The sequence below is a fragment of the Mustela nigripes genome, chromosome 1 (assembly GCF_022355385.1).
Source record: "Mustela nigripes isolate SB6536 chromosome 1, MUSNIG.SB6536, whole genome shotgun sequence".
NCBI classification, from domain to species: domain Eukaryota; kingdom Metazoa; phylum Chordata; class Mammalia; order Carnivora; family Mustelidae; genus Mustela; species Mustela nigripes.
The window spans coordinates 50970976-50993414 of NC_081557.1; the positions used below are offsets into that span (position 1 = coordinate 50970976).

A 22439-nucleotide genomic window follows, 5' to 3' on the forward strand; every position below is an offset into this window, starting at 1 on the left:
AATGCAGGCCCTCTGGACACATTCCCCTCTACCGCCCTCCTCCTCTACCCCACTGGGGCTGCCAGTAGCCCATGTGGTTTCTTTTTTTTTTTTTTTTTTAAAGATTTTATTTATTTACTTGAGAGAGAGACAGTGAGAGAGAGCATGAACGAGGAGAAGGTCAGAGAGAGAAGCAGACTCCCGATGGAGCTGGGAGCCCAATGCGGGACTCGATCCTGGGACTCCAGGATCATGACCTGAGCCGAAGGCAGTCGTCCAACCAACTGAGCCACCCAGGCATCCCTAGCCCATGTGGTTTCTTAGAAGAGGTATGCATGGCCCCCTTCCTCAGGGCATCTTACCACCACCTGCTGGAAGGTGATGAACACACAGTTCTGTGGTGTCTGCACTCAGAGCCTCACACGCGTGGTGCCCTCACTCACTCCACCACCTGTGTAAACTGTAGGTGGTAGTCCCCACTTTCCCATTCTCAGAGCTCCTCTGTTGTGAGATGGCTATGAATTCTCAATCTTTGTACTAATAGGTGCTTTTGCAATCTCTATGTTGAGAACACAGAAGTCATTTTATGTGGTCTTTGAACATCACAGTGACTATCTCCTTCTGCGTGTGCTTATCTCCCTTACCTGTGTTTGAGCTCCGTCTTGCTGAGCCACATACAGCTGGCCTCTCCTTTGACTGCATCTGTGGCAGGACTCTAGATCCCACTCCCCTACCTCTGCTTGAACCATGAGCACCCATCTGTCTCCCTATTTTGTATCCTGGCATTTGGCACAAACAAGGTGTGGGCCCTCAGTGGCTTATCCAAGCCTCTGCCCTCCCATCTCTGAAGCTCTGGGACCTGAGGTTCAGCAGAGTCCCAAATGTGGATGCAGCAGGGATAATGGGGGACTGTGGTCCTCCCAACAGCCACACCTACCTGATGGTGACATCAGCCTGTAACCCATACAGCTTCTGCTCCAGGGCCTTCCGGAAGGACATCAGCGTGTGCTCTGGGGCCAGCTGGGCAGGAGAGGAGAGCCAAAATTTTAGCTGATACACATCTCCCCCGCTGATGCAGAAACTTGTGTGTCAGGAGGCTGGAGTAAGCCTGCTTCTAGTTCCCGCTCATCCAGGCAGTAGCTGTGGGACCCTGGGCACCCATGCAGCTTCTCTGAGGCTCCATTTCCTCATCTGTTAAATTGTGCCTGCCTTACAGGTTTTGTTGGTGAGGGAGGAGGCAGAGCTGGTTAGTGTTGATGTACATAAATGTGGGGGTGTGAAGGCTCTTATACAGCTCTCTGCCTTGTGGCAGTCTTGGACTGGAGCTGCAAGCCATGTTTCCTCCTGGTTACCCCCGGGGTCTGGGTGGAGATCCTAGAGGGAGAGGAGGGGGTACTCAGGATGGCAGTTTCCATGGGGCGCCCAGTTTTTGCATCTGTACAGACATGACAAGACCATCTCCTAGATGTTTCCATGGATTATAAGCCCCCAACATGTTGCCTGATATGCAGTAAGTGCTTGATAAGGGACTACTATTAATCCTATAGCATATAAATCAGAAGATTCTGGTTCTAGCCCTGGCCCTGCCATAGCTTTGTGACCATTGGTGCATCTTTTTCTCCTATGGACCTCAGTTTCCCTGTTTTCCCCTTGGGGGTGATATTCAGTGTTCTCTGAATTCACTTGTCCTTCAAATTGGGAGTCAGAGTTCCAAGTGTCCCTCCCTAGTCTGTTCGGTCTGAAGACCCTGTCATACCCTGTGTCACCACTGGGGGTCACGACCATACCAAGGATTGGACTAGGAGCCAGAGCAGTACAGGCTAGGCTGGAAGGGGAAGGGAGGTCTGGCAGTAAGGGATGGGCCGATCTCATTCCCACCAAGACACACTTGTGCCCTTCTTCTCTCCCTCTGGCCGTGCTGCTCCCACACGTAACACATCCCCTTCCTCTGGGAGGTAGCCTGGTACAGCAAGGGCTGTGGGGCTGAGAAGGAATGATTCCACTTCCCTCTCACCTCACCTCTGCACCTTGGCTTCTCTGCTGTAATATTTTAAAGCAAATCTCAGCTATCCAGACATCATATTGTTTTGCCTATACATACTTCAGGATGGATCTGTAAAACAGGCTAATGTTATTGAGCTCATAGGAGAGAAGAGAGACAGCAGCAGTCTCTATAACTGAGCTCCTTTCTTCCTCTTTCCTTGGGGCAGAGCAGCTCTGGAGGACAGGGCTCCCTTCCCCCATTCAGGTGGGCTGTGTGAGGCCCCACTCGGAGGCAGAGGTGGCACAGGGCCTCAGAGACATCAGAGACAGGCATGGACTTGGTGGAGTTCCTGCCCCTCCAGCCTCTAAATGCCCTGCAGCCAGGCCTCCCCCTGAGGGGTGCCAGCGCTCCCCTGTGGGCTGCAGCTGCAGAAGGTAGATGGGGAGACACAAAGGAGCACAGCAGGGGCAATAAATACTCCCGGGGAGCAGAGGCAGTGAGGGGGAAGGGCAGAGGCTTTGTAAACTCAGGTCTCCTGGGGTAGGGGTTGGCCCCTGGAGAAAGAGCTGTGGAAACTTAGCCCTCCCTGGCCAGCCTGGGGACCCCAAAAGGGCTCCAAGGAGCACACCTGTGTGTGATTTCAGGGTGAATCTTCATCCCTACATGCCTCAGACCTAAGCCCAGCTGGAATTCTGCTGTCAGGAATGTATATGTGGGGGTGGCTGTCACAAACGGGTCCATACACCCAAGGGCACACAGATGCCCTCTCAGAGACAGCAGTGTGCACTCAGGCTTCTCACACCCAGATGCATGGGTCCAGAAGCAGTGACACACTCGGGTATAGACCCCAACACACATGCAGGCACAGTGACACATGGGGCCGTGTCAGACACGTGTGCCAGCCATTCTGCAGCCACCTTGGGGACGTGATCAGCCAGAGGCACAACGTGGGAAATTCTACAGGAGAAATGACTTCTTTGACATATAAACAGCATATGGAAAAAAGGGAGGGGGATCACCATATACTAGAAGATGCTGGGAGATGTGTCAGCCAGATGCGCCATGTGGTCCCCGTTTGCATCCTGATTGTTAACAACTCCGCTGTAAAAAGGAGCTTTTGAGTCAACAAAGGAAAGCTAAACATGGGTGCAGTATAAGATAATATTAAAGAATTACTATTAATTTGGTTGGATGTAACAGCAGCATTGTAGTTGTCATTATATTAAAACAACAACAAAAAAAGTCCTTATGGATTAGAGATCCATCCTGAAGTATGTATAGGCAAAACAATATGATGTCTGGATAGCTGAGATTTGCTTTAAAATATTACAGCAGAGGGGTGCCTGGCTGGCTCAGTCTGTGGAGCATGAAGCTTTCTTTTTAAAAAGATTTTATTTATTTATTTCTGAGAGACAGAGCGAGAACACGGGGTGTGGGGTGGGAGGAGCAGAGGGAGAGGTGGAGGGAGAGAATCCCAAGCAGACTCCATGCCGAGGGAAGAGCATAGCCTGACCTGGGGCTTGATCCCACAACCCATGAGATCATGACCTGATCCAAAACCAAGAATCCGATGCTCAACTGACTGAGCCACCCGGGTGTCCTGAGCATGCAGCTCAGGGTCATGAGTTCAAAACCAGCATTGGGTATAGAGATTGCTTAAATAAATATACTTTTTAAAAAATCTTAAAATAGGGGTGCCTGGGTGGTGCAGTCAGTTGAGTATCCAATTCTTGGTTTCAGCCCAAGTGGTGATCTTGGGGTCGTGGGATCGAGCCCTGCATCTGGTCAGTGCTCAGGGTGGCGTCTGCTTGGGATTGTCTCTCCCTCTCCCTCTGTCCCTCCTACTTGTGTTCTCTAAAATAAATAAATCTTTTTAAAAATCTTAAAAATAAAATATTGTGGAAAAGAAAAAAGGGAGATAGAGGAAACGAGAGTGGCAAGAGAACTGATAAGTGTTGAATGTGGTCTTGGAGTCATTATACTATTCTTCTTTCTAGGATTCCTTATACCATTCTTGCAACTTCTATAAATAATAGAAAATTTTCCCATTAAAAAAAATAATCCATGCTGGGGCCACCCGGCTCCTTCCCTTTGGCTGAGCACCACCCCTTCAGGGCATGAGCTTGGGTGATCTGGGTCCTGAATGGAGGAGGGCCTGTAATCTTGGGCTCCACCCACCTGAGGGGGCTGTGCTTCTAAGCTCTGCTCATGATCCTTTGTAGCATAAATCTCAGAGGGGACTGGTGAGACACACAGGCAACATGGGGCAAAACTGGACCCCAACCCCAGATCCCTCTGACTCCACAGCCATGGCCTTTCTAGCTAGTTTCCTCCAGGTATTGGGACCAGCAAGGGATATATGTTGGGAGGACTCCAGGGTCCAGTTTGGGCACAGGTGTCTGAATCTTACCTAGAAAATGGGCACAGTAACACTCACCACAGGTAGTGAGGAAGAACCTAAGGGTGATTCACAGCCCCATTGGACTCAACACCTCCTTTTTAAAAGTTACTTTGTGAGGCCACCTTGACTACCCTGAAATTCAGTAACATCATGGAACTCTGAATCACTGCAAAAACCAAGAAAAAGCTCTCACAAAGTCCTTGAGCGCTCCCTGGGGGTGGGAAGTGGTACTGCTTCTGTTAAGAACCACAAGTTCAGGGTGTCCTTGAAGGAACCCCTGGTCCAGAGAAGGGAGAGGGCCTGCCCCAGAAAGCAGGAATGTCTCCCTCTTACTGTCTGTGCACCAGGATCATAGCCGGGCCCTTCACGTGTGCTAAGTCCTACTTCACACGGCCCAGACACTTTCCATTAGCCCAGGATACAAGATGAGGAAATGGGCACGGAGCAGATAGGGATTGATCCAGGCTCCCACAGCTGCCAAAAGACCAAGGGAGCATGCCTCTGAACCCGTCCTCTCAAGTGGAAGGTCTGCTGTGGGGTCACAGGGCTCGGACTTTGACTTCTTCCTCTCTCTATTTCAACCCTGTTCAGCTACATTCCGATTAACAATGGGCTCTGAGCTGCACCCATCCCCTCCGGCCCCCACAGCCTGGAAGGTGTTCCTTCTGGCTCTTGTAACCCAGGGTCCTGCTGTTCTCCCCACACCCGGCACTCTCTCCTGGGCCTTCCCAACCCACAACCTGGCCCGGTCTGTCCCTGGCCTGAAGCCTTCCCGTGTCTCCCCAGGGTCCTCAGGATAAAAGTTAAATATTTTTAGCAAGATGCCTTCAGGATGCTTCAGGATTCAGTCCCATCTAAGCTCCCTAGCTTTTCCACCAGTTCTCCCACATACCCTCTGGAAGGGATTACTACGGTTGCTACACTATGCTTATTCTGTCCTTTTCCCTACAAGGTCCTCCTTACAAGGAGCTAGTCTTGGCCTGTCTCCCCCAGAATGGCAGCTCCTCCCCCCAACTCTGTTAGGACCCTCAGGTGGCACTCACCATGGGGGCGCCGCGGTGGCCGATGAGGGCAGGCTTGGGGCCCAGGTCCTTTTTCTCCATGATGCAGGGAGAGGAGATGGTGAGAGGTGCCAGGTACAAGGCAAACACAATGGCGAAGAAGGTACAGAGAATGGCCATCTGGGAGGCTGCAGACACAGGCTGTGAGTGAGGCTGTCTGGTGAGCCGTGTGGCTCCCAGGAGGCCCACCCACGAACTGTGGGGAATGCTGGACCTTTCTTCCCTCCACCTGTCAGGACCCAGACACTCTCTGGGGACCCTGCACCATGGGCAGCTGCCATTGGGAAGGTGAGCTTGACTTCTAACTCCCACATAGACAGGCATGCAGACGAGGAGTCCTGAAGGGCCTACTGGGGCTGCAGCCTTCGGTGGAATGTGTGGGCCACTCTGAACCAGAAACCCCCCACGCCGAGAGCAACACCTTGTCCCCAGGCCACCTAGGTGAGGGCAGGTAGTCATACTTACAGGTCCGTTCTGCCCGGGCGAACTGTCCTGCCACAATCCAGGAGAGTGCAGTGATGGCGGCCAGGGCCCCGACGTGCAAGAATGGTGCTGTGCCCTTGTGTATGGGAAGGGGCAAGAGGGACCATTGGCTCGCAGCCATGTCCATTTCCTCTGGTCACCAGCATCCTGATAGCCTGTCTCTATCCATGGGGCAGGCAACTCTGTCTCCGTTTTTCAGTGGAGGACACTCAGGGTGCAGAAACCCCAAGCTGTAGCCTCCTTCCTGCTCTGACTTACTCTGTGACCCAGACAGCTCCCTACTCCCTCTGGGCCTTTGGAGAGACGTGAGCCATGAAAAGGCATGAAAAAAAAAAAAAGCCATGAAAAGGCCTTGTTTGGAAGGTTCTGAGGAAGCGGCTGCCCAGCACCCCACCCCCCACTCACCTGCAGGGAGATGAGCAGCACCTCCCATTCGTCCTCCCACAGCTGGGCCACGGCTGACATGGCTACCACTGTGGACACCAGGATGACCACCAGCCCTATCTGGAAGGGGAAGAGTCACCAGACAAGAGGATCAGAACAGGTGTGCCTAGACAGCCAGAGTGTCCCCAAGTGTGTCTGAGAGGGGAGCAGAGGCGGCGGGAGAGGCTGAGAGACACAGACACAGGGAGGAATGGAGAGTGCAAGAGAGACCCACAAAGCAGGGAGGCGGGGAAGTGGAGAAGAGGCATGACTGTAAGAGAGCCAGAGCCGGCCAGCCAGAAGCGACAGTGAGGGACAGAGGCAGGAGGAGGCTAGCGGACCTCAAGCGAACAGGAGGGAGGCTGGAGAGGAGAGAAGGTGGGAGGAAGCTGGGGGGAGGCAGAGGCGCAGCCCAGTGTTCAGCCCCACTGAGGGTGTGATGAGGGAAGATATTCGGCCAGTGGGGACATCTGGACTCAGCCGGTCACTCTCCTAGCCCAGCCAGCAGCTCTTGGGGTGAAGGGTGACTTGTCCAGGCCATGCGGCCAGAGGTGGAAGAGCTGGGTCCCCAGCAGGAGCTGAGAGCCCCGGAGGTTGGAGCAAGCTGGAGTGAGCCGGTGTGCAGCCCCACCGGCCCAACTGCCAAGGCTTGCTCCCAGCCCCCACCTCCGAGCTTTGGCTTGGGTGGGGGTGCTGCCCTCTGAGCTGCCTCCTGGAGGAAGCAAGAAGTGTGACTCCAAGGGAAGACAACACAGGACCTCCACAGGACAGAGAGCTCCGGGGACAGATGAGTATGGAACATCTCATGCAAAGCCAGATGCTCCCCAAAACTAAGCGCAGCCCAGTATCTAACTACCCCACCCCCCGCACAGCCACCTTTGCCTCACTGCCAAGCCTGGCACCTTAAAGCTCAAGTCACACCTCTTCCCCAAATCCCCCAACCCCCTGCTCCATAATGCGCCAGTCAAGGCCCCACCCTGCCCTACAGCTGCTGTCTCCCCACTGTCCCCCTTCCTGTAGCACCTTCCTCAAGGCAGCAGCCTTCTGAGAGCCCTCCACCAACTGAACAAGCCCGGATGGTGAGGGCACAGACAGCGGTGGATCCATCTCTGTCCCCTGCCAGGCAGGGAAGATTCATTTCTCCTGGGATTAAGTTTTCCTTTGGAGGTTTGGCACTACAGCCCATCAGCCCGGAGATGAACATTCCCATAAGCAGCAGTGATGAGGCTGAGGTGGGTGGGGGTCTTTATGGCTGTAACGTACTGGCCTGGGGGACATGGGAAGAGGGGAGGCACAGGTAGTCAGAGGGCCTGTGTGCCCGGGGCCAGGGAAGGGATGTCCTGCTTTCCTTGTGTTTATTCTTCTAATGTCCCGGGTGAGGTCATGATCACCCTGATTTTATGCGCAGGGAAACTGCTCAGCAGAAGAGCTGGCATGTGTGTAGTTCTGAAGGGCAGATCCAGAAGCAGACCCCATCCTGCCTGTCCCAGAGGTTGTGCTCTTTCTGGAGTGTCACACTGCTGTGGAGGGAGGCCAGGGGTGTGCTCGCCATCCCTGAGAATCCCTCCTCCACACACAGGCTCTCTGCCCCCCGCCCCGCTGCCCCCTCCAGGCCAGCCCTGCACACCGCAAAGGTCTCTGGAGGGTTGCTTCTGACAGTCTTACTACATTTAACTGTTAGTGGAAAGGCTTGCAGTAATGCTGATTTCCCATAATCCTAGCACAATTAAAATTGTTATTCTCTCCTAGTCTTGCCATTGCTGTCGTGGCAACCATTATACTTAGAGGCGTTACTGCGGCGTTCAGTGTCTGTGGGGTCCCCCCCACCCCTCTGTCTCCTGAAGCTACAATAATAGCACTGATGCCCAACATGACCATTGTTCCTCACATCTGACTGCAAAGGATAGAGTTCATGCAGAAGGCCCAGGGATGGCCTGCTCGGCTCCTGTGAAAGCGGTCTTTGGTCTTCTGCACAAGTAGGACTGTGGTTTGAGAGGACAGAGGAAGGGACAGGGACACAGGCAGCCTGTCCATGCAGCAAAGGGCTGGAAACCAGGCTTGCAGAGGGGTCATAGGGCGGCCTCCCAGGGGCAGCTAGATGCTGGGCTCTGTGGTCCTCATGGCAGGCTGGGGTTTGGGGCTCTGCACGTCCCATCCTTCAGTCAGACCCCAACTCTGCAGCCCTACGGGGAGAGGCTAGCCTCCCGAAGCACATCTTCTGAGCTGTGCAATGGGAAGAGAGAGTGTCCACCTGAAAGGGGTATGGGGACAAGGGACAGAAAGCAGGTAGCGTGCCAGTAAGCACAGTGGTCAGCGCCCAGAGAGTAAATGCTTGCTAAGTGTTAGTGGTAGCATTTGAAAAAGCGGGCATTATACCAAATGAGCAAGATTATTACCGAGAGTAACCGACATACTGTGTGGAAAGTGTCAGACACACAGAATGAGCGCCGAGGACACAAGGCCATGGCTACCGTGAGGAGTAGCACCTAGCGCAAGTGTGCCTTCCTGAACAGCAGCTGGACAGGGAGGGGGCCGGACACCAGGAAGAATTGGGGACCCCGGCCTGGTTGGTCAGGAGGTGTGGGGGAGGCTGGGCCCAGCTCCCTTGGTAATTGGCGGTGTGGCTGCATGGTGCCCCACCCTCTTTTCTGGGCTAACAGCTTGAGTCACTGGCAGACACCTCCTCCAGGCAGCCCCTAGACTGGGGGCTGCTGCCGCTGTGGTAGAGGAGTCAGACAAGGCCAGAGATGGGGGCATGGCAGTGTCGGGACGGGGAACAGCCTGGGAAGGTGGGAGCTGTGGTCAAAGCCCCTCGCAGCAGTGGCCTCAGAGCCAATTCTGGAGTGGAGGGTGGGGTGGAAATGGGGCATCTCAGGGAAAGGACTTCCTGTTTACTGGAAAGCCCCAAGCACACTTCGACCTTCTTACCTTCTGGGCCCCTGGACTTGGCTCCTATTTCTGGGAAACAGAAGCCTTGGGAGGACTGGGGAGGAAAGGGGAAGGTCCCCAAGTGGACACCCAGATCTGCTTGCGGTACCCTGCCTGCCCCAAATGGCTCCCTCTCTGCACCATCCTGGGCCCTCTGCTCTGCAGCCAGCCCTACTCACGACCTGGGGAACCAGAGAGGCTCAAAATAAAGCTAACGATTAAAACATCAAACTGTCAGAGGTAAAGCAAGACGATATTGGCATGAGACCAGAGAGAGAAGTGGAAGTAAATAAAAAGCTCAGAAAGATCTTTTCTTTTCTTTCTTTCTTCCTTCCTTTCCTTCCATCCTTCCTTCTTTCTTTCTTTCTTTTCTTTTCTTTTTCTTTTTTTAAGTAGGCTCTCTGCCCAGTGTGGGACCCAGCGCAGGCCCTGAACTCATGACCCTGAGATCAAGACCTGAGCTGAGATCAAGAGTCAGATGCTTTACTGACTGAGCCACGCAGGCGCCCCCAGATCTAAATACATTTAAATAATTAGTCTAATATAAAAGTGTCATCTCCAATTAGAAGGAAGGAATGGATTACTGAACAGAGAGGACCTGGGAAGCCATCTAAAAAAGAACAAAGATCATACTATATCCCTAAATAACTTCCAGAAAGATAAAATAGGTAAATGTTAAAAAAAAAAAAAAAAAAAAGGTAGAAACCTATAGTTACCAAGTGATACCAGCAGAGACATTTTTTTCTGGAAAGACTTTTCTAACTCTGACACAAAACCCGGGAGACATCAAACAGATGATATATTCACACACTGAAGAATAAAAAAAGTTCTTATGGCAATAATACAAGCCCAGTGAAAAGATGAATCAGGAAGAATTATTTGCAGTTCATCAGCCAAATGGCTAATTTTCTGGACCTATAAAGCAGTCCTACAAATCAAAAAGCAAAAAGCAAATCCCATCGCTAAAAGGACAAAAGAGAGGAAGAGCCAGTTCATGGAAAAGGAAAGGGAAGTGACTCCAAATGCATGTTCAAATGAGCGGCATCTTCACCCGTCGGGTTGGCCAAAGCCAAGAAAGAAATTGGTGAACGCTTTATGGCGAGGGTGTTTTCTAAGCCCCGACTGTGGGGCGTGGATCTGTGGCACAGGGCAACGAGGCTCCGTCGCAAGAACTCTCTGCCCAGCTCACTGCCACACCATGCTGGTGAGGAAAGGAGGGTGTGGGAAACCAGGGAGGAGCTGGTGGGCAGGCGCGAGGGCTGGACACTGATGGCACCACTCTCGGTGCCCGAAGGGCAAGGAGCTCTGGTTTGGCCAAGGTGCAGGAGAGAGGGAGCAGGCTGCTTAGGGGAAAGGAGGAGAACAGGAAATACACATGTATATTTGCACATTTAAAGTATCTCTGGGGAGATAGGGAGATCTGCATTGTACACTTTCTAGCTCCTTTTTAATTTTGAACCATGTCAGTGTATTAGGTGGTCAAACATTGGTTAAAACAAAAAAGGAGAGGATTCTTTAAAATTTTAGAATCAAGTGACAGAATCTTTGAAGCAGAACAGGAGAATTTCTGACCCCTGCTTGAATACTCCCAGCCCCCCAGGGACCCCTCCCTCCTGGTGCGTCAGGTTCAGCTGTGGATCAGTTCTGCCTAGAAAGACCTTGCTCACGCTGAGACCTCATGGGAGGGGACTGAGGGGAGAGGAAGGCAGGACTGGCATCCCAGGAGCTGGCCGTTGTGCTCAAGAAGGATCTGATCCTTCCAGCCCCAGGGGACGACTCCCTGTACTGATCTGCTCCCCAGGGCTGGCTCCGGGCCTCCACCAGGATCAAGCAGGTGTGACCTGGCCTGCTGAGAAGCAGTCTTGAGCTAGAGGAGGTGACCCCAGTGGATGCCGCCCCCCCACCCCTGGCGTGCCAGTTGGAGCAGTTCTTTCAAGTGTCAGCTGCCCAGCCGGAAGAAGAAAGTGCCCCATGAGGGGACTTCAGAAGCCCAGAGGAGACCTTAGGAGAGAGTGACAGGTGGGAGGAAGCAGGAAGGGCTGCCGGCCAGTCTTCAGGCCTCTCAGAGTTCAGTTGCCAGGTCTGACTCCCCAGCGCCTGACCTTGGAGTCCCCCTGGATGGCCACTGGCACCTTCCCCTCCGCCCAGTCCAGCTTCTGGCTCTGTCCTCTTGTTCTTGTTCCGTGTCCCCCTTCTAGCAGGAAGTGAGCCCCTCCCCTGGTCACTCTGCACCCCTCTCATGGACTCATGGTTACCTCTGTACATTTCTGCCCCGTCTTAAATGGCATGCTCACTCTGAGCCAGGCTCTGGGAAAAAAGACGTGTCCAGCCTCCCTCTAAGGCCCATGTGCTCTGGGGAAGGAGAGGCTCTCTTGCTCGGCTTTTACCACACCCCATGCCCACTGAGGTCCCAGGAAGGGCAGACCTCAGCCACATACCTTCAGCACCAGGCATGCAATGAACGGCCTGAGGGCTGAGGCTCAGAATGTATGTATGGGCCCAGGCCTCAGTGGGGCTTGGAGGCCACAGAGAATGGCAAATTCTGTCTGGCCTGCAGGGGGCTCCCAGACTGGGGAGGGTTGGGGTGGGGAAGGCAGGCAAAAGTGGACAGCACAGATGCTCAGGACTGTGGCAGGGGGGCCTGCCATTGCTGGGGGATCTTAAGCAGCCTGTACATGGGGGAGGCAAACCAAGGAAGGAAAGAGAAAGGGAGGCAAGAGCAGAAAGGTAAGTAGAGAAGAGGCTGTCGTGCTGGGAAGGCCTGGGCTGTCTCATGCAGCACAAGCTGAGGTGACTGTCCCACACAGCAGCTGGGAGGTGTGAGCAGGGCCCACGTCCTGCAGGGCCTTAGTGCTAGTTGGGGCAGTGGGATCACCGAGGGAGCAAGGGGAGTGGTGGGAAGGGCTCTGAGGGGGGAGTCCCATCACCGGGCCGAGTTTTACACTGGGGGCTCAGTGAAGAATGAGAGGGATGTGACCTGTGCTGGCCAGTCCACAGCTACTGGGCTAGGATTTTAAGTGGGAGACCCTGGGCAAGTTTCTTAACCTCACTGTACCTCAGTTTTCCCAACTGCAAGATGGGATGATAACATTACCTATATCATAGGGCTACTGGGAGGGTGAAGTGAGTTAACAGAGTCCAGCCTGTGGGAACTCTAGTAGCCACTAGAACAAGTATCAAGTCCGAGGAGCAAGGATGGCGCGTCCAAGCTCTTCCTCTTCTGCGGCAGCCGTTAGCCACGTCTCCCTTCCCCCGGCCCCCCAACAGAGGCAGCCCTTACCTTGTGCAGCCAATGGAGGTTCATCTGCTGCCCCACAGCGATGTGACATAGTGCCAGGACCTGAAGAGGGGGCCCCGAGGGGGACAGTCAGGGCCCATGTGTGACCCAAAGGTTTCTATGAGTTCCCAGACACCCTGCCGCCTGCTGCCACTCTGAGCCTGGCTCGGAACCATCTACCGACCCTCCCTGTAGGCTTGGGAGTGCCCAGCTTAGCCCAAGCCTGGCCACCTCCCAGATTATTCTAGGTCTCTAGGCTCTTCCTCCTCTACAATTTCTCCCTTGAGAGTTCACTGGGCCCTGCTGCCTTTGGGGTCCCCAGTGAATGTTTTGGGAGTTCAAGGCCCCAGGATTCTGAAGCAGACTTGAGCCTAGTCCCCTGAGAGCTTCTAGTTCAGCCTGGGGACTGACCTGAGTCTGAGGGAGTAGACAATTGGGAGCAGGAACCAAAGCAGAAGCTTCTGGAAGAGACAGTCTGCAGTGGGCCCTAGCAGCAAGATGGCTCTCACTGGGTCAGGAGGGAAACATTCCAGGATGGGGCAAAAGCCAGATGACCTCCCACCTTGAGACCGAGCCCCAGCGGTGCAGGAGACTACAAGGCCCTGGGAAAAGCCAGCTCCCCCCTTAGACCAGGGTGGCTCACCCTCCCCCTGGGAGCAGGCCTGCCTGCCTTCCGGGCAGCTGCACGTACCAGGAGGCCCGCGATGTAGGTGAAGGCGGCAGCGGTGGTCACGAGGATGGGCACCGACCAGTCGCTCCAGTAGCCCATGCGGTTGTAGAGGTACCTGCCGGGAGGGGGAGGGGTCAGACTTGCACCAGGGAGCCAGGAGGTTCCCGGAGGTCCAGCGGGCCATCCACTCTCATGGCCAGGGTCAGCGACCAGGCTGGGACCGCTCCGTGACACCATCACAGTTTCTGTGCTCACCAGTCAGGCCAGTGAACACCCAGGCAGGCCCAGAGGCATAAAGAAGAAAACAACAATTCACCATCATTCTACTGCCCAGAAGGAACCATCACCAAGACTCTGTAGACTTCTCTTCCATGGGTTTCCCCTGATTTTATATATTTGTAAAACAGCAAAGCCAGGACCCTGTCATGCCTAGCACATATGCTCAGCTTGGGTTTTGGAGGGAGGTGCGAGGGTTCCAATCCCTCCTCTGCCTCTCACTGCAGGACTCTGCAGGGTTCCTTGGGGACAGGCTTCCCCAAGGTGAAGATGCCACTGACTGTGACACTGATCTCAATTTCAATGTGAGAATATTAAAATTTGGGGGTCCTAGGATTGCTCAGATACCATCATCCCTGACTTCTTGGAGCCTTTGTTTCTTCTTCTATAGGATGTAGAGAACAAAGTGCCCTTCACCAGGCTTCCTGAGCACGAAGTGAGGCAAGGCACGTGGTACGTACTCAATCAATTCTCTTCTCATTATTCACCCAAGAATTTACTGATGTCAGTAAAAACCCCGAGGAAGCGTGACTTTCGAACAGCCATGTGGTCTGCTGAATTAATGTGCCATATGTAGCCAACTTTCTACTAATGAAAACAGTTTCCAATGATTCAGTCTTATAAATGAACACACACACACAATTTTTTTTTTGCACTGTATTTTTTTTTAAAAGATTTTTTTATTTTTATTTATTTGTCAGAGAGAGAGTGAGCGAGAGCGAGCATAGGCAGACAGAGTGGAAGGCAGAGTCAGAGGGAGAAGCAGGCTCCCTGCGGAGGGCAAGGAGCCCGATGTGGGACTCGATCCCAGGACGCTGGGATCATGACCTGAGCCGAAGGCAGCTGCTTAACCAACTGAGCCACCCAGGCGTCCCTTTTTTGCACTGTATTATTATGTTCTTACGATAGGCTCCTACAAATAGAATTATAGGGTCAAATGGAATTTCCTTTTTAAAGCTCCTGGTAGGTGCTGCTTAGTTGCTCTCCAGAAAGACTGAACCACCTCCCTGGAGCTGGGGACACTGAGGCTCAGAGAAGGCGCGATTCACTGAGGGTAATCAGAGAACGTGAGCCGGCACCAGTCAGTCTCTGGCTTGCTGCCATCTTGGGCCTGGGAGGGGACACCAGGAGGACACGCTGGGGGCACCTGCCTTCCCCCCCCCCCCCCCCCCCCCCATCTTCAGATTCCAGAGGAAAACCTACTGCTTACACCACTGAGTGTACTCTTCTCACCATACAGCTGGAGAAACCGAGGCCCAAAGACGGGCAGGACCTGCTCCTTGGGAAGGACTCCTGAAAGAGGTTTTGGCGGCACTTGTCTCTTACTTTTGGCAGGGAGCCCTCCTGGAGAGCAACAGCCCACAGGGTCGCTCCCCGGCTCTCGACATCCCACCCTGACCACCTGCTTCTTGTTCACATCCTCTCACTGTGTGAATGATCCCCAGATACCGTCAAGACCTGGAGGGCCAGGCCAGGGTCTCCTGGATCCCAGCACTGACTCTAAGAAACCACAGTGGCATGTGAGGGAGCTGTGGGTCTCCAGGCCTTCCCTAAGTCCCAGGCAGGCCTTCCCCCTACAGTCTCCCCCTACACCCATCCTTTGCTTGAACTGCCCTGTAACAGGGCACTTACTTCCTGGGCAGAGTGAGGAACTTCTGTGGACAGTGTGACGCAAGTCCCTGTCCCAGATCTGCCCACATCTTGCTGTGGGACTCTGGAAAGTTTACTTAACCTCTCTAAGCTTCAGTCCCCTCAGACAGTCCCCAAACTGTTTTGGCACGAACTGGCTTTGCAGCTGCGGGTGAGTGCTGCCCTCTCAGGGCCTCAGTTTCCCCATCCATACATGACGGGGGTGGACCCAATGATCTCCCAGGCAGCAACCCTCCAGTTCAGAACTGTCCAGGGTCTGCCGTGGAGGGCCAGCAGGCAACGTTTCCAGCCATGCACTACACGGCCTATGCTCTGGATACCAGGGAGGATGAATAATTGATTGATGGCATTTAATAAAGGCCAGAGGCCACCTCTGGGACCCAGGCTTATCTTGCCAGGCTGCAGGGGGACAGCAGCACATCCTTTATTGTACTCATTAATGATAGGGCCACAGCCTCATGCCGTGCAGAGGAGAGTCGATCCCCAGACTCCATTAATGGCTCATTAATAGGATCAGCCCAGAATCCTAGCACCACAGACCATCAGAAGCTCAGAGCCCTAGAAATCCCACATTCTAACCTCATGGCCGCCTTCCAGCTAGAGCTCCGGCCTCCCAGGAAGCGGCCCTGAGGGTGACATGGATCTCTGAGCCCTCCCATGGCCATGGTCTCGTTCCAGCCTCAGAAAGACCTGATGAGGGACACCTGGGTGGCTCAGTGGGTTAAAGCCTCTGCCTTCGGCTCAGGTCATGATCCCAGGGTCCTGGGATCTAGCACTGCATCAGGCTCTCTGCTCAGCAAGAAGCCTGCTTCCTCCCCCCCCGCCCACCCCCACCCACCCCGCCTGCCTCTCTGCCTACTTGAGATCTCTGTCTGTCAAATAAATAAATAAATAATCTTTAAAAAAAAAAAAAGAAAGACCTGATGAGGGGGTAGTTAATCCATCTCACGGAAGAAGAAACTGAGCTTAAGAGGGCCTTGGCTGGGCACCTGGGTGGCTCAGTGGGTTAAGCCGCTGCCTTCGGCTCAGGTCATGATCTCAGGGTCCTGGGATCGAGTCCCGCATCGGGCTCTCTGCTCATCGGGGAGCCTGCTTCCCTCTCTCTCTCTGCCTGCCTCTCTGTCTACTTGTGATTTCTGTCAAATAAATAACTAAAATCTTTAAAAATAAATAAATAAAATAAAATAAAAATAAAAGAGGGCCTCGGCTGAGTGTGCTCATGGTCACAATGAACGGAGTTTGAGCTGAATATCCAGCAGGAAGGTAAAGACAGCAGGGGATGGCAAGCAAAGAGGCCTGGCTTCTAAGCCCCATCTCTGCTCCCAGTACCTGCGTGACCTGGGGCCTTGGTTTCCACACCTATCTATGGGGGAGTGCCCCGCTAGAACCCAGGGAAACTGCTCCCCTGCTCGTGCCTTCCACTGTCTGACAAAGGTAGGCCATGGAAGGGGTGAGGAAGAAGCAGGTTCCCTTATGTATCTAGGTACGAGCCTCAGAAGGCCCTGCCCTTGGACCTGAGGCTCATGCCCATAAAGGACACTGAGCTATCCTGGAACCATAGCATCTGCCTGCCCAGCCCAAGGTCCTGCACAGGGATTTCAGATGCCTGGGATCTGGGATCATTTCCCCTGCTGAGGCCCTGGTCTTTTTCTGGGCCTTGGTGTTCTTATCTACAATGAGGTCCAGAGGCCCCAGACCCCGGCTGAGCCCTGCCCTAGTCTTCCGTTCTTATTTCCCATGAAAGCACACAAGGGAGGAAGCTGTGTTCTCCCCAGCTGGTCTCCGCTCCTGTAGACCTTTGTGCCTTCCAGAGGACTCTGTCCCCAAAAGCCACACAGAGAGCTCTGAGGGCCAGCCTGGGAGACAGGTTCAAACCAGAGCCCCCCAGTTCCAGCCCAAGGCCCTGGCACTGTGTCCCTGTCCTCCCTGTCCCCACTCACCAGTTGAATTCATCGTAGTCGTTGTGGGCCTCCCACCAGAAGTACAGCCAGGTGAGTGTGAGGCCAAAGGTGAAGGTGAGAAGCAGGAACCAGAGGCGCTCCCACTGGAAGACAGAGCAAGGAGAGGGTCAAATGAGGTCAGAGCACCTAGAATGCTCCTCCTGGCTCCCCCTTTATGGCTACACTTGCCAGGCAGAGATTACTAGCCTCTTTGTCCTCATGGGGACCCGAGGCTCAGAGCAGGAAGCAACCTGCCCAATACCACAGCGCCCAAAGCCATAAAATGGTAGGGAGCTAGGATCAGAGTCAGGGGTCTGCCCCAGGAATCTTCTCTGCCCCTTCGGTTGAGGCTTTTCCAGGGAGCATTTCTGCCCATTCTGCCCATTTCCAGGAGCAGTATGCGCATTCTGGTGATGGCCCCCAGGAGCAAAGGCCATGTCTGCCCTAAGCCTTTGCACTGGCGTGGTCCTCTGCAGTCTGTGAGGTCACATCCCTCACCTTTCCTTCCCACATACACCTGCAGTGCAAGTGTTCCTTCCCACCTCTGTTCCATGCTCCCCATTGACGCACGGAGGCCCAGAGAAGTAAAGTGACTTGTCCTAGTCACACAGCAAGCCAGCAGAGACATAAAGACCAGTGCCCCGGTCTCTGGACTTGAAGCACAGGGTTCTGCCCCCCGTACCAGGTGCTGGCCCCTCGGACCTGGGCCATGTAGCCCCCCGTCTCCTGCAGGGATGGGGGTGAGGCCCCGACACTGCTGCTTCCGGAGAGGTCTGTAGGCACTTCCAGCTGGGCCCTCAGGTATACGCCTGCTTTCGTCTGTCCCCTTATCTCAGAAGCACAACCAGCTGGGAACATCCTGCTCTCCGGGAAACTGCTGAGGTCATCAGAACAATCCAGTAGCGGGTGACAGGAAGTCAGTGCAGAAGAGAAAGAACCAAGACCACCCCCACCTTGAGGAGCTGCAGGGCTCTGGTAGCCGAGGCATCTCTTGCCTGGCCACCACCCGGAACTCCTGTGGGCTCCCAGCAGCTCCTCTAGGCTTTTTTAACCCTTCTAGCCCAGAGGCATGGCTCTAGCCCTGGTATGACCTCTTGATGGCTCCTCACTGCTTAGCCAAACAGGGAGGCCCCTCTGGGGGGTGTTCCACCTACCTCCCTAGCTGCATCCCCTTCCTCTACCGGTTCTCTCACCCTGGTTTACTAGCCTGACATTCCGATTCACCTTTCAAGTCAGCGCACATGTCAGTTCCTCTGTGAAGTCTTCCTGGATTCCACCTCCACCACCACACTGCTCCCTCCCGCGGCATCAGAGCCCCTGTCTTTAAACTCATGCCCTGTGCCCCGCAATCTGCTCCTGGGACCAGATCTCCTGATCAACTGCAGGGTCTGCAAGGATACATGCCCTTATAATTTATGACTGCAGTAGGAACACGTACAAGAGGAGGGAAAGATCATTCACTGCCTAGGACACCTCCATCTTGTGCCACTAAGAGACACCACCATGGAGAGGCTGTGTGTACAGTGTCTGGAGCCAGACTTCTTGTCTCCCAAGCTGTATCAGCACAGGCATAACCTCTCCGTGCCTCAGTTTATTCGCGTGTGTGGCGAGGACAGTGAGAGTACATACGCCATGGGTCGATAGAGGATTAAATGAGATAATAGGAGCCAAGTGCTCAGAACCAGGCCCGCAAGCCGTCAGTGCTCCAGCAGCATCTTCAAGCACGCTCTACCTCCCAGGCATACAGGAAAGGCCCTGGAACCCAGAGGCGCTGTGACGCTCCACTCCCAGAACCCACTCCACGCCTCGCCCTGGGCAAGAGGGTCTGAGTTTGGGTGACAGTGAAAGCAGCTTCCTCCACTCACTGTCACATGCAGAGCTCAGGCTGCCTTGCTTTGCCCCACTTTACACATAAACAGAGCCGTGGAGGTCATAGCTCCCTGAAAGTGGGGAGGTGGTGGCTTCTCAGACGGGTGAGAACTTGTGTCTGTCCCGCCCAGACAGAGAGCAGCACGAGCCCTGGCTCCAGGCCCATGAGGCTCAGCTTTGCTTAGGAATGGAGAAACCCCAAATGGGAGCAGGGCAAGCCGTGGGTCTTCCTGGAGCACCAGAACCCTGACAGCTACCCATGAACGGCTGGCATGCTTCCAGGGAACAGAGAAGGGCCAGGCTTCAGCCATGGGGGCTGAGGGCTATGGAGTGTCCCATCAGAGCCAGCACCCCAGCCTGGCAGGCCTAGCATCCCCTGGGCCTCGACTTCCTCAGAGTTCTTCTTGCTGCCTCCAGTCCTCATTTGCTCACAAATATGAATTCATTCGCCGCCGCCAACCCCCCCCCCCCCCCCCCCCCCCAATTTCCTGCAGAGTGCAGCTGGCTGGTCCCAGGCCAGCTTAAACATTGGTCTTCCAAGACTGAGCCACCTCTGGTCATGCCCCAGCTCAAGAGTCTCACGGACTTCAGCTGTCCTCTGTGCCCGACCTGGGCCTTAGAGGCCACGCACCAAATAGCCCCCAGTTCCTCACACAGGCTCTCACAGGCATCATTCATGCTTCTGCACAAAGCCATATCCTCCATTTAGAAGGCAAGCCCTCTCTGGTTCACATGGCGACCTTCCTCCTCCCTGTAGCCTTCCCTGTCCCAGCAGGGAGAACCTCCTCTCCACAGAGTTTCCAGAACCGTGGCCCCCATGTCTGTTTGGGCAGAGACCCTGCAGCTCTGTAGTTGCCTCTGTCGGTCTTCTCTGCTCCACCGTAAGTGCCTTCGAGATCTGGGTGGTCTTCACATTTCCAGGGTGGGGTGGGAGCGTAAGAAAGATTTGATAAGGAAACGATAGCTGAGAAAGACCCTTTCTCCCACTCCGGCATGAGGACTCCCACCCAGGAGAGGTTTCACGGGGGGCTAACCACCCATCCCCCACAGAGGGGCCCGTGGGCTTCTGTGCAGCCCCAGCCACCAGCGGTGGGGGGGACATCTGTCCACAGAGATCGTCCACCTCAGCAAGGGCAAGGCTGCTGTACCTGTGGTCCATAGACAAGGTTCTGAGGGGGCTCTGGGTGAGGGGTGAGCCTCAGCCGATGATGGGTCCTATCCCAGGCAAGCAACCTGAATTCAGGGACCGTGGCAGGTTAGAGAACCCACTCCAGAGGCTGGGAAGGGGGCCTAGGGTGAGGTTCGATGCAGGACCCGGGGGCAATTCCAACAGATGGCCAGGGAGACCACAGAGGTTGGGGGGCCCACAGCAGACAGGAGCCCTCTGCACTCAGGACCACTGTCCCACTTGGCCATATCCTGACAGCAGGGCAGGGAGGACGGAGCAAGACTGAGGAACTGCCCTGCCCTGGGCCTGGACAGGGTCCCGGATGAGAAAACTTGAGATGGCAGGTGGGTGAGACACCCAGGGTACGGAGGAGATGGGGGCCAGGCCTAAGCAACAAGGAGCTAGGAACCCCATTACCAGAACCAGGCATGAGCTGGGGGTGGGGGCCACCTAGAGATGAAAATCTTGGGAGCTGGGAGGTGGGGGCTCCAAGGCCACAAGGAGCCCATAGATGGGGATGGAGAGGCCCAATCCCAGTGGGGAGGTAGCAGGTCACTGTAAGAACAATCAGAGGAAAAATCTGGATGGTAGGGGCTGGAAGAAAGGGGAAGGGAAGGCCAGGAACTGGCGGAGGAAGAGGCGGGCAGCAGCTCCACCAACAAAGGGGCTCCAGACAGCAGCACAGATCCCTTGTTGGGGCTACGACAGGAGAGAGGCCTGGGCCTCCTCCCGGGAGGAGCGCGCTCCGGGGTCACGGCCAGCTGTGAGGGATGGTGGACCTGCTGGCCCTCCCTCACCTCTCCCAGTCTGCACAGGGCTTAGGGGTCTCTATCTGTGAGTTTTTATCCCCATCCAAGAGCAAATGAAGACCCCAAGCCTCGGAGAAGGGCCAATACATACAGCTGAGCGAGCAGTGGACCCCATCACTAAGAAGGGGCACTCATGATGCTTACCATCAGTATGTATTTTTATCATGGCCCTTTCCCAGCAGACCCTGGACATGGCCCTGCAGGAGGGCAGCCGTTTGTTAATTTCACCAAGGCTCAAATACGCATGAGTAGAGGGGAGTCAGAGGTTGAGCGACATACCCAAGGTCACCTAGTAGGGGAAGCTGGAGGTGGGATTGAACCCAGGCATCCTGATGGAGGCAGTCCTCTGCGGGTCCCCTTTGAGAGCCAGCCCTGCACAGCTCTCCCCCCAAACCCACCCTTGCCAGCTGGGACTGTTGCCTGGTATAGTTGCCCAGTGTGGGTCACTGCGATTCCTCGCTCCTCTCTCCCTGGGCTCCACACTGGGCCAAAACTCCTTCTCCTTCAGGGAGCGCCCCCATCCCTCCAGCCCTTGAAGACCTTTTCCTGAGCAATTCTGCACAGGCTCTCGGTACCCACCAACTTGGCCTTCAATCCTATTCTGAAATCTGGAGATGAAAAGAGCCTGGGCTCGGGAGGCAGATGGACCAGTCTCTGCCTCTTGGGCAAGTGAACCCCTCTGGGCCTCAGTTTCTTCATCTGCAAAATGGGAAAATAACCCCCTACCTTGCAGGACTGATATTGAGTATATGTCAGTGGCACAGGGGAGGTACATAAAAGGGCACCATTCCCTGGGCTGTGGACTCCTTTAGGGCAGGGATGGCTGAACTAGGTCTGTGTGACCTGGGCCCACAGAGCACAGGTGGCATTCGGACCTTGTGTAAAGAACAGAAGAGGGTGCCAGCATGACTGACCCAGAGAGGCTTTGGGCCAGTAGCGGACAAGGTCATCACCAACCCAGACGTAGCCTCAGGCTGAGGCCGCGGGCCTCCAGGAACCAAGGGAAGGAGGTCCTGTGATACGCAGCCGCCTTCCTTCAGAACCTTCTAGCCGCCGGAGCAGAACAAAGGTCAGGTAGTCCCTGAACTGACCGGGCACAAGGGGAAGAGGAGAGCAGCTGGGAAGGGGCCAGGCCCTGGCTGTGAGCTCACTAGGTTGCTCCATCCCTGAGCCAGCAGCAATGGGAGAGAGAACCACAGAGGCCCCAGCCCCAGAGGCCAGGGCATCCAGCCCCATGCCCCCTGCCTCATCTCCTCCCATGCTTGTCCCCCGCTCCCCTCCAAGAAGGCCAGTCCCTCCATCTCGCACCAAGCCACAGTGTGCCAATTTCCCAGAGGCCCCTTCTCCTCCTCGCTGTCTCCTGCTGATGGTCACGTCTTCTCCTCACCCCTCTCCGTGTCTGTCCCGCCCACCCCAGAGCCTTCTGCCTTCAGAGAAAAACGTACCATGCTGAAAGAGCTTGTAAGCAGCAGGGTCTCACGTAGCCACAAAGCCTGGGCTGCAGCCACATCCCCTGCACAG

At 54.8% G+C, this 22439-nt stretch overlaps 1 protein-coding gene across 6 annotated transcripts in view; it reads right to left on the minus strand.

Moving 5' to 3' along the window:
- Positions 1 to 22439, minus strand: part of GDPD5 (glycerophosphodiester phosphodiesterase domain containing 5) — an 83368-nt gene that overhangs the window by 10168 nt on the left and 50761 nt on the right. For all 6 annotated transcript variants that reach the window (XM_059411044.1, XM_059411064.1, XM_059411016.1 and 3 more), the window contains 7 exons: positions 17073 to 17176; positions 13228 to 13321; positions 12540 to 12599; positions 6314 to 6412; positions 5891 to 5984; positions 5408 to 5553; positions 917 to 999 (listed from right to left, as the gene is read on the minus strand). In XM_059411044.1, the coding sequence (XP_059267027.1) occupies positions 917 to 999; positions 5408 to 5553; positions 5891 to 5984; positions 6314 to 6412; positions 12540 to 12599; positions 13228 to 13321; positions 17073 to 17176 (680 nt within the window). The remainder of the gene's footprint in view (positions 1 to 916; positions 1000 to 5407; positions 5554 to 5890; positions 5985 to 6313; positions 6413 to 12539; positions 12600 to 13227; positions 13322 to 17072; positions 17177 to 22439) is intronic.